Below are 12,971 nucleotides of genomic sequence, written 5' to 3' on the forward strand. Positions count from 1 at the left end.
TCCGATATCTTGTCCGGATCGAAATCTGGGCCGAGTTTAATAATGTTGGATCGAATAAGAAAATGAATTTTGAAGGATAATACCTATATCACTTTTATCATTAAATGTATCAATCATTAAATAAAATCTGCAAATATTTTTAGATAAATTGGACGGTATCGATGATTAACAAAAATTTTTCAAAGGCGGACTGGCGTTCAAGCTGGTACCCTGTCACCTCTTGCACTCTTTCACCCACCTAAAAACTGTTGGAGGGTTCAATTTATTCAATCGCCTGCTGTCCCTGATGGAAATGTATGTCCTGTTGTGTTTAATGACCAATACACAATTTCGAGTTCATATTTTGTAACTCCATCGTGTTCGTAGAAACTTTACGCAAAATGAAGGTTTTGTCGTTCACCTCTGGACATGACTTTTTATTTTCCCAGGTTCTTTCAGCCCATTGTTTGCCAACAACTCTCTGCGACAGTTTACCGCCCCCAACCCCCCACCCCCCCACCCCCGAAAAAAAAAAAAAAACCTCTCTGCAACATAAAGATTGTCTGGTACATGTGAACCAAATTCACACCTGTCAAAAAGGAGGGCAACAAATAGGAGAGGTGATTAATATCCACATCTCGTCTAAATGTGGTTTTTCTTTTTTTTTTTGGTAGAGGTCTAAAAGTGGTTGAGCTGCCCTTTCTGACGGTGCTGTCAGGGCATCGGCAGAGAAGGTGGAAGAGGAGATGGGAAGCAGGGGGAATGACACCTCTTATTTGATTTTTATTCAATCATTTGCATGGTACATTAATTTTAATTCAAATTCCCACATCAACTCAAAAGAACAAGAATCCATTATACGGATGGTGATATAATCGACCATCATTAGTTGCCATACCCCTTCTGATGCCATCAGCCAATGTCATCCAAACAGCCATCACGTTGATCGCTTGACCACAAACAGAAAAAGAAGGTCATCACCAATGTCATACATCCACCATTCGGAAATTAAAACATAAGAGCTGACAGAGCTGCACAACTCATAAAACAACAAAATAGGAATTTAAGACATCCAATGAAAAGCTTAAAGACTATGCTGGTTTTTAGTTTGAAATGAACTCCCAATATATAACAAATCCCACTCGGTCATAAATTTCCATAGAGATGACATAGGTATTACATCTTTGCCTTATAAGTGAGAAGCTCCCTAAACTGCTCAGCCATGGAAAAAAAGGAGCGCTGGGTTCTCCTGACTTCATTTCTTATATTTAGTTCAACACTAGGATTCCTGCCTCTCATTTCCTAGTCTTGTCGAGAACCTCAATGTACCTCTTTGGTATGCCATACTGGTCAAGAAGATGTTTTGCAAGGACATCCATCACCCCACCTTGAACCAGAACCTCATGCTGCCCTTTCTTACCTGAAATTTGTTATGAAGTTCCCATTTGTGAGCAATTGTGGTCCAGAAGAAGCGAAACAGTAAGAAAAATGTAAAAGTTGATGGAAGAACGTGAACTTGCACAGTAACACAGATTTTCTCAATTAAAATTTGCAGATAAAGCACCATGCACAAAACAGAGGACTATAAGTAATCAGATGGATAGGAAATAACTAGAACACGGTATCTAGCAGGCGTCCAGCAGCAGTCCTCTTGGATCGTTGAATAACAAATGCCTCCCTCCTTGACTCACTTGACAAATCTGCATTCCATTTACCATTATAAAAACCCTTCCTGTACCACCATCATACTTTTTATCTGTAGCCTAAAATATAAATCATTGCTTCACAAATAGCACCAAACTGAGTATCCAACTCATTAATTGTCAGGTTCAGGCGGCGTCTGACCTAGCTGTCTGGGCATTCAGACTACATACTCTAAGGTGTATATAACAGGTCCTTGGCATTTTAAGATCATGGGTCTTAAGCATTAGGTTTCTTGCAGTCCATATACTGCATTCATGGATGCATATTTGGATGGTGGTCCTCAAGAACACAAGAATACTAATCAGAGAGACAACCGCCATAAATGGAAAGGACAGGTCATTCATTTTCCAAAAAAAAGAAGCAATAATAGTGTACATAACCGTCTTTTCTCTGTAGATGTTTGAATATAATTGTAAGCATGCATTGGAAACTAATATGATCAAAAGCAAAATTTTGTGGAACCATTTCTCTCGTCATATTTATCGTTATAATTTGAGATTTTCTGGATTCCGGGATTGAAATACAATACCCTTACCTAATGGTAGACAGGAACTCTGTTTCGCCTGAGACAGAACTGATTTAGATGAAACAACGTTTGATCGATCTTGAACACAAACAACATAACTATCTTCTTTTGGTTTGTTTAGGAGGTTTAGGTGTCCTGGCATCAATAATATGTAATACAAGGGTAGCATTGTAGAGCATCAGATTCATACAAAAGAAATACTGACCTAAAAAGTCAGGCATCAGTGTTTTGATGGGGCTGAGATCTCCAGCTGGGCCATCATACAGGTATCAATTCTTCCCATTTACTCCTTTCACTAAATTGTTCTCTAAAGCAACTAGCTGACTAGTAGGCAGCCAACATATCATACACATGGCACATTTGGGCATCTTAAACACAACCTCTATGTTACCCAGACCCTTTAGCTTAACTCTAAGAACTCATGCCACATTAGTCATGAGTATTGGTTAGACACTTGGGTATGATCTGTAAGGAGAGATTCTTAGGTATCAGAAGCACTTGAACATGCACCTAACCTACCACCAGATCAAGTAACACTAGCACAAGCTTTTAGATCATTGCAATCAATTGGCTGATACAAAACAACCTCAGAACACAAATAACACAATTCATCGACTAATGAGGAGAAGATCCTATGTAAAATCAGTAAGATGCCATACCTGGAAGCTCTGCTACTGATGTACTGCAAGCAAATTTTCTTTGAAGCTCGGATGCTAATGAGTCAGCATCCATTAAGAAAGACTCCAGTCCTGAGACTCTTGTCACCTTCTTGTTTCCCTGCCGTCGTTCAGTCATAATCTGAATGGGCCTAATTGCCCCCTTGCGTACAGCAACCTCATTCCCCCTTGACACCCTATGGTGGACTTGCATGCGGTTTAGAAATGTCGCTCCTAAATCTTTCTTATGGATCTCTGTAGGATAAGTTGAGCCCTTCTTGATGGTACCTTTGAAGAGAGCATCACACAGTGCAGCATCCAGAACTACGATTGCCTTATTTGTTGGCTTGACCAAATTTTCTTTCTCTATGTAACTGAATAGCCACCAGAAATTTTGAAATAAATGGACAGTCAAGCTTCCAGAATCAGCAAATAACATATAAATGGAAATATAAGAAGAAAAGGCAACATCTAATAATAAGGCATCTAAATTGTGATAATTTATGACAATTGGAGGGAAAAAATCCTGGCTTTAAATGAAATCCCCAACTAGCTAAATATTCTTCCAAATAAATCAATGAATTTATGGCCGCACACCTGAAGACAACATCAGATGCCTCTGATGCACTGTAATATTTCCCGGTATCAGCTCCAAGCGATGTGAATATGGGATTGACATGTGTGCTTGGCTTATAAATCTCAGCTAGCTCAAGCTGTTGTTTGGCCTGCCGACCTTCACCAACTGAGGGATCATGCCTCTGATCAGCAGTCTCTACTACTCGCTTCTCTGGTCTGAAGGACATATAGTCTGCATGAGCACGGTTGATAGCAAGTAACATGACCTCTTTCTTATATCTATCCTCCTTTGCTGATATCTGTCAAGTTTATACAACTAAAGTTAAACAAAGTAGACTGAAAATATTAACCTTTCTTAAAAATTACAGACTGCGTGGGCTTTGCTTAAAATGGTTCAAATGCCCAACAACAGGATACTCCAATCTACACATTCATGCAGTTCCAACATATCCATAAAGAAGCCAAGTGTTGGTTTTTTATAATATTACTTCCACCAGTATCACCCAAAATTTCATTACCATGGTGTCCTTTTGTATAGCCATAGTAAACACACAATCATCACATACATCCATATCTCCTGAAGGAACGGCGAGACAGTCTTTTATTTGGAAAGTGTTACAAACTTTTTATTTCTTCCACTGTCAGTGATAGGTTAGACTAATAATGGTTGGTTGATTTGGACAAGTTGAATAAGGTAACCAGAAAAAGGAGCATTATCCACTAAAACTTAAGTCTATACATGAAATAGAAACTCATTCTAGTAACCACTGACATAACCAGCAAGTTATCTAGTTAATTATGGTAACCATAGAAAACAGCCAGCAAGTTATCTGGTGATTATAAACTTAATACCCTCTCGCTGTGTGAGTACCTGTTGCATCAAAAAAGAAAAATGTAATATAATAAGTTTTCTCCCCAATGGAGGACAGATCTATGAATTAATAGTATTTTTTTATTGTACAAGAAAGGACTTCCTATGCGCTTCTCTTCATATATCAACAAAAACTCAATCATGCAGTCATTCAATAAAACACAAACTTTGTTCTTTCATAACCAAAACACTTTGCTTATCATGCAACTAAACAGATTTAGCTAGAAGTTGTTAATGAATTAGATTCATACTCCACCATGCTGTCCGAATCTAATTAAATGAAGATCATGTCATACGTCAAAGGTTCCACAATAGTTCAATATGAGTTTACATGTATGCTTACCAGCCCAGCAGAAGATTTAGATTGTAGCCACTTCGAGAGTTTTTTATGAGATGATTTTTTGATGTCCAGATTGATGCCTGGAGGCCTGCAGGGCAGTATATGATTTGACCTACAAGTCACAAGCAAATAGGAGTTGTAAGTCAAACAAGAGACTTAAGAATGTGAAGATCGCAAAAACACAGTGGATCGATTGTTGATAATACTACTATCAAACCTTTGCAAGTCTGACAGTGGGGAGGCCAGCTTGTTTAGGATTCCTATAAAGCTGGGTTTGATAAGCCCAACAAAGAAGTATGACAAATAAACAGCCACATCTGATTATAATATACTCCCAAGTGTGTAAAAAATGTTGAGCACTATTTAATTAAGATATGTCCTAAAACATACTTAGAAATTTGCAGAAGTATTTTCCATTTTCTATTAGTTAGATCACTTGTATTTCATATAAATGCAGATGAGGTATCTGAGTTCAGCTGCTCTCCTCTGCTATATAGACAACATTGCTCAAGAATGACATCCATATTATAGTAAAATTATAGTAGACGATATGGGCAGGACTCAAGCATGATCAGAAAGCAACAAGCTAATAATAACAACCATGAAAATATATTGGGTAGGCATCATCTAACTCACCAACCATGATACAACATTCGAGATTTTCAAAGCAAGTTTATGTTGGGAAAGAAAAGAAAAAAAAGCGCCATGTGGAGTACCATAATGTGCTACCGGGCATAGGAAGGTCTTTATCTTTTACACTTGTGTGCAATGCTTGTAGAAGGCATGTGTCCAAAAGAATATCTATTTCTTCACTGGATAGAGTCTGTGGTTCCTTCTCATTGTTTGGCTCTTCAGCAGGTGCATTGTTTGACACCTTTAGCCCACTCATGTCAGCAGCAACCACTTCTTCGGAGATTTCATTGCTAACGTCAACATCTTGTGGAGCATCGACATGCTTTTCTGTATGGGTATCTGAATCTGGTTCCCCTTTTTCTATGGCTTCGCCATCACGTAGACTGCTTGAAGCATCTCCAGAAGTGTCAGAAAACTGAGAATCCAAAGATAGTGCAGGATCTTCAACAACAATATCTTCCAAAAATCCTGCATTTGGAACGAAATGACCTTCAACTGATTCCCTGTAATCAATTTAATAAAATATATGTCAAATCCGGTACAAAGATTTCAGAAAAGTATCATCCTCCAGGCCACGATACTTGCCACAGCGAATCATGATAATAATGCATTATTCGCAAAGCCTTGCCACGCAAACCAGCTTTTAAGGCTTCAGCACTACTCATAGTGGTGGAACCAACCTATAGAGACAGGACAGTGGTTATGCAAGATGCATGTTATTTTGAATTCGAATCACCATTCCTATATGGAAAAATCTAATTGAATAGAAGTAATTGTCAAAACACATACTGCAATTGGTGCCGGATTGCCTGGGACTTTTACTGCCCATGGTTGCCCAGCTAAGAATGGAGGCAGCCCTTCTGGAGGTATGCTAATACCAGGGAACATCAAATCAGCACCTCCAATGACATAGCGAGATACCTCACCCCCCTTGAGCAGAAATGCAGGTAATAGTTCAGGAACCTTCCAGAGTGCATAAACTGCATGTTTGAGATGACATATTGCTAAGGAACCAATTTAAAAGATAACTAATTTACAAGTTTCTAGAAAGCCAAGTAAACAGTCAGAAATCAATTAAGAATCTCAAAAACAACAAAGCAACAAAAGGTTACAATAAGATTAAATTCTACCAGAACAACATGACAATGCAGGTAATCCCAATTCAACAAATCATATTAATAGTTCATATTGTCATTCAAATGGAACTTGTCATTTGTCAAAACCATATCAAAAGATAAAACCTACTCAGGGTAACAGGACCATTAGCTGCAAGAAAACGGCACATCACCTGACAGGAGGGATGGGGAGGGGGGAGATGAGGATGCTAGAGGTAGATGATGTTGCTCATAGAGCTCTTCATTTATTTCTCCACCACTCCCTCCTCTTTTTCTCTTTTCGATTGATCCAGGGAAGAAAAAGATGCAGCAGAGAGATAAGGAGGAGTAGATCAATTGGTGACGATGACTCAATTCTAGGGTCTGAAAGACAAGTTAGGTCCAAGATTTGATATAGTAAGATCGAGGGGGTGGGAGAGAGTATAGAAGGTGATTTGTGAACAAATTTGCTACTACATCGGAATTTGGAACATTATCTCCTAGTTGAATCATTGTTTTAACCATGGTTAAACCAGATACCATTGGCCCAACCACCGAAGTGGTTCAAGCTAGGTTAACTATTTTAGAACACAAACACCGAAAATGTTGGCTTGTATCTATATAATAGATGCTATGCTTACAAGCCTATATCAAAATCACATTATGTGATTTAGGCTATTACTGTTGACTTTTTTTATTAGATACCGTTTGTTTGGTCAAATGGATCATAAAATAAAATAGTGGACGTTGAGCGAAAAGGTTAGGATGTAGATGGTCGAGACCCAATCCAAGATGAATCGAACCATGGGCTGTTGGGCGAAACTATGAAACTTTATTGCAGGTCCTTCAAGATCAAAGCCTACCCAACCTAATACTACTGCATAAGTCTTGCCGCAGCATGTTAAATTTTATCTGCTTCTTAGAGAAGACAATAATGATGACAATGACATGCCTAGCAGAGCAAAAATATATAGAAGTAACTCAGATGTAAAGGACAGAGTAATTAATAGCTGAAGTAAATGTGTATGCAGATAAATGGCAGAGTACACAAACCTGTGGGAAATATCTCTGTGCCTCGCCCATCAATATCAAAAAGCACTGGAAAGCCTCCTTCTACACCATACACATGCACGCGATTTGGATACTTAGCTAATGTTATCTCAGCCTAAGATATATGTTGCAGCACAAAGATTAAAAAAGATTGTTCTTCCATATATGAGACAATAAATTAAAATAAGCAACTAATAAAAGATGCATAAATAAGGGTTATCAATGTTACATCAAAAAATTGCCCTTATACTATATGTGTTGAAAATGATTGGTTCACTTGTCATAACCTGACATAGATACAATCCCAAAGGAAAAAAAAAATCAAGATTCGCCGTCTCAATACGAGACCCCATAACTATATCATCCTATTACAATATCGGTATGTAGTTTGGTATGGTACAAGACAGCATATCGAGTGTTGGTACAGTGCAAGACAGCATATGAGTATGAGATCGGTACTGTACGCCCCGTACTAGGCGCTATGAAGTGGTATGGCAGACCATGGAACAAATATATTCCTCAAGTAGATAAAAATATACTATGTTTCATAAATAGATGCTTATAATGTTATTAAACAGAGAATCTACAAGAACGGAGTGCGACTTGTGTCATGCATCATAAGATAAAATATAACAGGCAGTGCATGTCAAAATGGATTTAACCGAATGGTTGCTGATAAAGAATAGGAATATTAACTGAAAAACTGAAAATTATAATATAAAGATCAAGCAATGCAACTGATAAACAGTAGGATAGATAGCATGGATCAAGTATAACTATTGAAAAACAAGTAATGCATCTCAATACACAAAATGAAAGTTTCATGATACAGAGCAAAAATATGTTAAGCCAGGAAGTTAACTCTTGTCACAAATTCTAAACAATATTTACTGCATATCAGATAATTGACACACCTGATGTATGGAAAAGATTAAGAAACAAGGTTCTGTACAACTATCGAATAAATAATGATAATGCATGTAGACATGGATAAATACTCAGAAATGCAAGGCCAAATTTTTTTATGCTAGCAAATGCAATCATGCAGCAGATAGGCAACAATAGTGAACTAAAACAATATTCAGCACAAAATCATGATCATGGAATAAAATAATTTTCTAGCACTGCCATGGAAATGAGAATTGAGACTCTGCTCTGACATGTTTGTTAGACATTTAACAAGCCCTTGTGAACATCTCCTTCCATAAATTACTAATCTCACATGCCATTTGCAATATGATATATTGGCATATTCGGTGCTTGAAAAAACCGAGCTTTTCGTTGTTATGACCATGTGACATTTTACGTTTCAACTTAATTATTAGACCTGACTAAGCACATTCCCATGATTTAGGATTAACAATCAGCTCACAAGGGAAAAGAAAAGTTTCTTAGCAGATATGATAGTCCCTTTGCCATGATCTTCAGAGCTCCTACTTATTTAGAAGTAAACAGCCATCAAGTAGCATCCTTTCTTCCTCTATCTTTATTTTTTTAACATATGAGGAGGAAATAGTATTAAATCAGATTAATGCAAATACATAAAGCAGGTCGAAAAAACAGCTATAAAAAGAAAAGAAGAAGAAATTAAAAATCAGAACATAGATTCAAAAAGCCATGGCAAAGGCCCTTGTCACAGATAACCTCAAACAAAATCGACATTTAAGCCCAATATTGGTCCAAAGTGAAATCTCAGATGCCAAGTTTATCCACATCAAAATTGTTCCACCAATATAATGGCCTATTCCTCTCCATCATGATCCCCATCACAATCTCAAGACATGGCTTCCTTCAATTGTTCAGAACTAATACATAGTAATCACCATTTGCATTGGATAGTCATAATAATTGGATTGCATTATGCACAAACAGACTCTTTAGACTTCTTGCATTATATGATTACAGTGTTCTCCATAGTATACTAAACAACGATGGTTACTCTTCCAGGGTTCTGAGGTCAGGGATCACGATAATAATGACAGTCAAACTAAGTTGGTTGCTGAAACGAAGCACTCCTAGGGGATATGGTAGCCAATATCTCCTCTTTCTGTCTTTCATTGCCCCTTTTGCAGCATATATTTAAATACCTCCTATGAATCTCCCAACTTAGACAGATAGTTTTTAATGAAGGTAGAATTAAAAGAATCACCACAACAATAAAAGGCTTGTGCTGCACCTTTTTTTGTCATTCACTCATACTGTGCTCCAAGATTTGCCTTATCATAACGAACCAGATGGTATGGCCACCAAACCAATATGCAGTATTTGGGGGGCGTTTTGGGGGGGGAGGGGCTACCGACACTCAGTATGCCAAACAACTCCATAATGGAATGGAATGCTATTTACCCTTCAGCATTAGCCATATTAAATCTCATAACCACATATTGGTTACATTTTTCTGCAGGCCAGATCAATTCATTGGCAGTTCTTACCTTGGGAGGAAGAATAGCGTCAATGTCAGCATCCGAGGCTTGTGGGAACTTTTCCTTTGCGATTCTCCTAAGCTTCTTCTTGTCTGCTCCTGACAAGCGTTGCAATGATTTTGCCTCAGCAGGCTTCTTAAACATGACGGACAGCTGGTATTAAGAGCGTTGAACCAGCTATAACTGCAAAAGTTAAAAAGTAAACTTATTTCATATGCTAATGTACTTATATGGAAAAATATTATTATAAGATTTTATTGTGATAAAGCCATATAACATCAACACTATTGCTCTAGAGCGGTAGCCCGTAGAGGCTCGGCCCAGCTCAATAACGAAAATGGTTGCATATGTATATAATAATTAATAAAATCTGAGAAATAGATGAGTTATTCACTAGCAAATTGCCAAATTCAAGAAACTTCAAACAAAAATTCTTTATCCTCATAGCATAGGATAAACGTTGACATAGTTCACTTGAAGGGAGAAAGGTGGCATTGTTTACAATAGTGCCAAGATTTATCAAACAAATGACGTAAATGTCAATTTCACTCTTCCTGATATTAAGATCGACACTTCTACAAATGATGTAGAAGTCATGAAGTAGAGATAATCATCAAAGCAATACAGCATCGCGCCGGAGAATGTGATCGGATGTCACAATGCCGGTACTAAATATTCTTGATTATAACAGTAGTTTCTACAAATTCCCAGTTCAAAATTTGATTTTTACCCTTTTGATTCTTCCATCTATGCAGAATCCAATTCCTTACCAAAACAAAAACCACATCACCAAGGCTCTAAAATGATGGAAAAATCTTAAAAAAGAAAAGAAAAAAATTGGGAAAAAAACAAAAAACAGTATTTTTTATTCTTCCTTTGATTCTTTGCATTGAATGTATCGATAAACCCAAAAATAAACGAGAAAAGGAACCAAATGATACCATCCAAAAGAAGCCCGATAGGTGAGTATCGATTAGCTCAAAATTAAGGGGAATTTGGGAGAAGAAAGGATTGAGGAGACGATGCAAGAAAAGCAAAGAAAAGAGAGAGAAAAAAAAAAAAAAAAAGGTACGTCACCCAGCACCAGCGGTCGACCTCGACGAGATCGGAAGGCGGAAGGATACCGGCTCGATCGCCTTGGTTTCGCTTCCGGATGGGAACGGAAGGTTCTGGAGCCCAAAGAGCGAATATTTGGGTGTGGGAGAGCGAGTTTATATCGACGCAAGGTCGGTGTTGTGGAACGTGGTGCCGCCCGGCGATATTTTACTGACGGACTCTTGAAGACGTCTTATGCGCTCGCGTATGTGTGGATGATAAAACCGCGGCCAGCCCCCGGTTCCAGCTCCCGGTCTGGCTCTGGGTCTAGGTATGGGCCCAAACTGGCATACCGTCGTACCCAGGTAAGTGGGTTGGAGGTGGGACAAAATCTTGGCTGAATGGCGCATCTGATTCTGAGATCCATCCGTGATGTTTCTTTTTTAGATATTATCTAACCGTAAACCCAGCGAAAAAATTGCAAGACCAACGCACAAGTTGGTGTTTTGGTGCAGGAACAGCCGAACTGGGCCGTGACTACAGCCACATACCTTGTGGAGGAAGAATTGTTGTGCTAAACATCTTAGAAAACCCAATCGTACGCTACTTACCTTTTACATTTTTTTTTGTTATGTTAAATTATGCTTTGCATCCTTCTAATTTTATAAATAATTTTAAATAATATTTATGATTTAAAAATTTTTAATGAAATCCCCAGTTTTTAAGTATGATTTATTATTATCCTTTGAACCTGTTGGGATAATCGGATCCGCTCCCTCCGATTCAAAATCGACTTCCGATTCCGCGTCGGCAACAAAGTATGATAGCTGTTGGTGCAAAATTCTGCCGATATCGGAGAAGCTGGAGTCGAGGAGATCACGGCTGCCGCCGGGACCTGCAAGGAAAGTCTAAACTGGAGTTGGGGGTGCTCCGGCAAGACCCTCCGATGCTCAAATCAGTACTCTGCCTCAAAAGAAATGGAGCACTCAAATAGAATTTTAGCAGAGTTTGGAGATAATGCTTACAGCTTAGAGGAGAACGTATCTGGGGGTTTCTTTTATAGACGGGAGAGCGTAATCGATTGACAGCGACGTCCGTAACTGCCTGGTAGTGGGTCGTTCGGGGCCACGTGGAGTTTATTACGGAGAGTGGAGTGGTGTCCGTTGTCGCGACTTATCAGAGAGTGGTGGAGCCACGTGGAGTTTGTTACAATAGTGGAGTGGTGTCCGTTGTCGCGACTTGCCGGGGAGTTCGGGCTAGACGGCTGAAGCTCGGTTGGAACATCTGGTGGGGCGGAATAGCTCTCTGTCTCAGCAATTTAAGAGAAGCTCGGATGTTTTCGAGGTTGCTGATGGGTTAATTATTGTTGGGTGCCTTAGGCGTTGATGCTGCGGACGGAAGTCATCTGCTGTAGAAGTCCGGACGAAAATTTTTTGTTGGAGAAATCCGGCTGGAGTCCGATTGCTAGAGAAGTTCGTCTGGAATTTGCCTGATGTAGAAGCTTGTCTGAAGACTGTCCGCTGGAGAGGTCCGGTTGCATGAGGAATCCGCAGAAGGTCGACCGATAGTGAAATTCGAAAGACGCTATAGAAGGTTGACCGATAGAAGAGTCCGGAAAGCGTTATGGAAGTTCGTCCGCTGGAAGAGTCTGGTTGGCACTGTTGAAGTCCGGTTGGCGTTGTTGAAGGTTGATGGCTGGAGAGGTACGGAAGACACCGGAGATAGTCGGTCGCTGTAGAAATTCGGTTGCTGGAGCCCGTCTGTTGTTGAAGTTCGTCTGGAATCTAATTCTGTTGTAGAAGTTCGGATAGAGTCCGATTCTTGTAGGAGTCCGGAAGGAGGCCGCTTACTGTAGAAGCTCGGATGGAGATCGGTTGCCGTGGAAGTCCGGATGGAGATCACTTATTGTAGAAGCTCGAACAAAGTCCGCTTGCAATAGAAGTTCGGACGGAATTCGTTTACTGTAGAAGTTCGGATGAAGTTCGGAAGGCAGTCGACCACTGTAGAAACTTGGATGGAGTCTGGTTATCATAGAAGTCCTGCTGCTGGAGAAGTCCGGATATTGACAAAGTCCGGAAGAAGCT

The 12,971-nt window shown here is 39.2% G+C and overlaps 1 protein-coding gene across 7 annotated transcripts; it reads right to left on the bottom strand.

Annotated features, from left to right (window-relative positions):
- Nucleotides 1–1,022: 1,022 nt before the first annotated feature.
- On the bottom strand, nt 1,023–11,119 carry LOC105051683 (uncharacterized). Of its 7 annotated transcripts, XM_010932231.4 has the most exons (11): nt 10,925–11,091; nt 9,862–10,035; nt 7,433–7,544; nt 6,075–6,265; nt 5,871–5,965; nt 5,369–5,788; nt 4,656–4,764; nt 3,463–3,740; nt 2,869–3,239; nt 1,592–1,679; nt 1,023–1,399 (listed from the first exon to the last, which is right to left on the bottom strand). In XM_010932231.4, coding segments are annotated over exons 2-11 (1,800 nt in total). In that variant the 5' UTR covers nt 9,997–10,035; nt 10,925–11,091; the 3' UTR covers nt 1,023–1,398. The 7 variants fall into 7 exon arrangements, with proteins under 7 accessions (XP_010930533.1, XP_010930531.1, XP_010930530.1 ...); XM_010932229.4 differs by lacking the exon at nt 1,592–1,679 and having other exon boundaries at nt 10,977–11,119; XM_010932228.4 differs by lacking the exon at nt 1,592–1,679 and having other exon boundaries at nt 10,948–11,099.
- Between the last annotated feature and the right edge of the window lie 1,852 nt (nt 11,120–12,971).

The sequence above is a fragment of the Elaeis guineensis genome, chromosome 9, assembly GCF_000442705.2.
Source record: "Elaeis guineensis isolate ETL-2024a chromosome 9, EG11, whole genome shotgun sequence".
Taxonomy (NCBI): Eukaryota; Viridiplantae; Streptophyta; class Magnoliopsida; order Arecales; family Arecaceae; genus Elaeis; species Elaeis guineensis.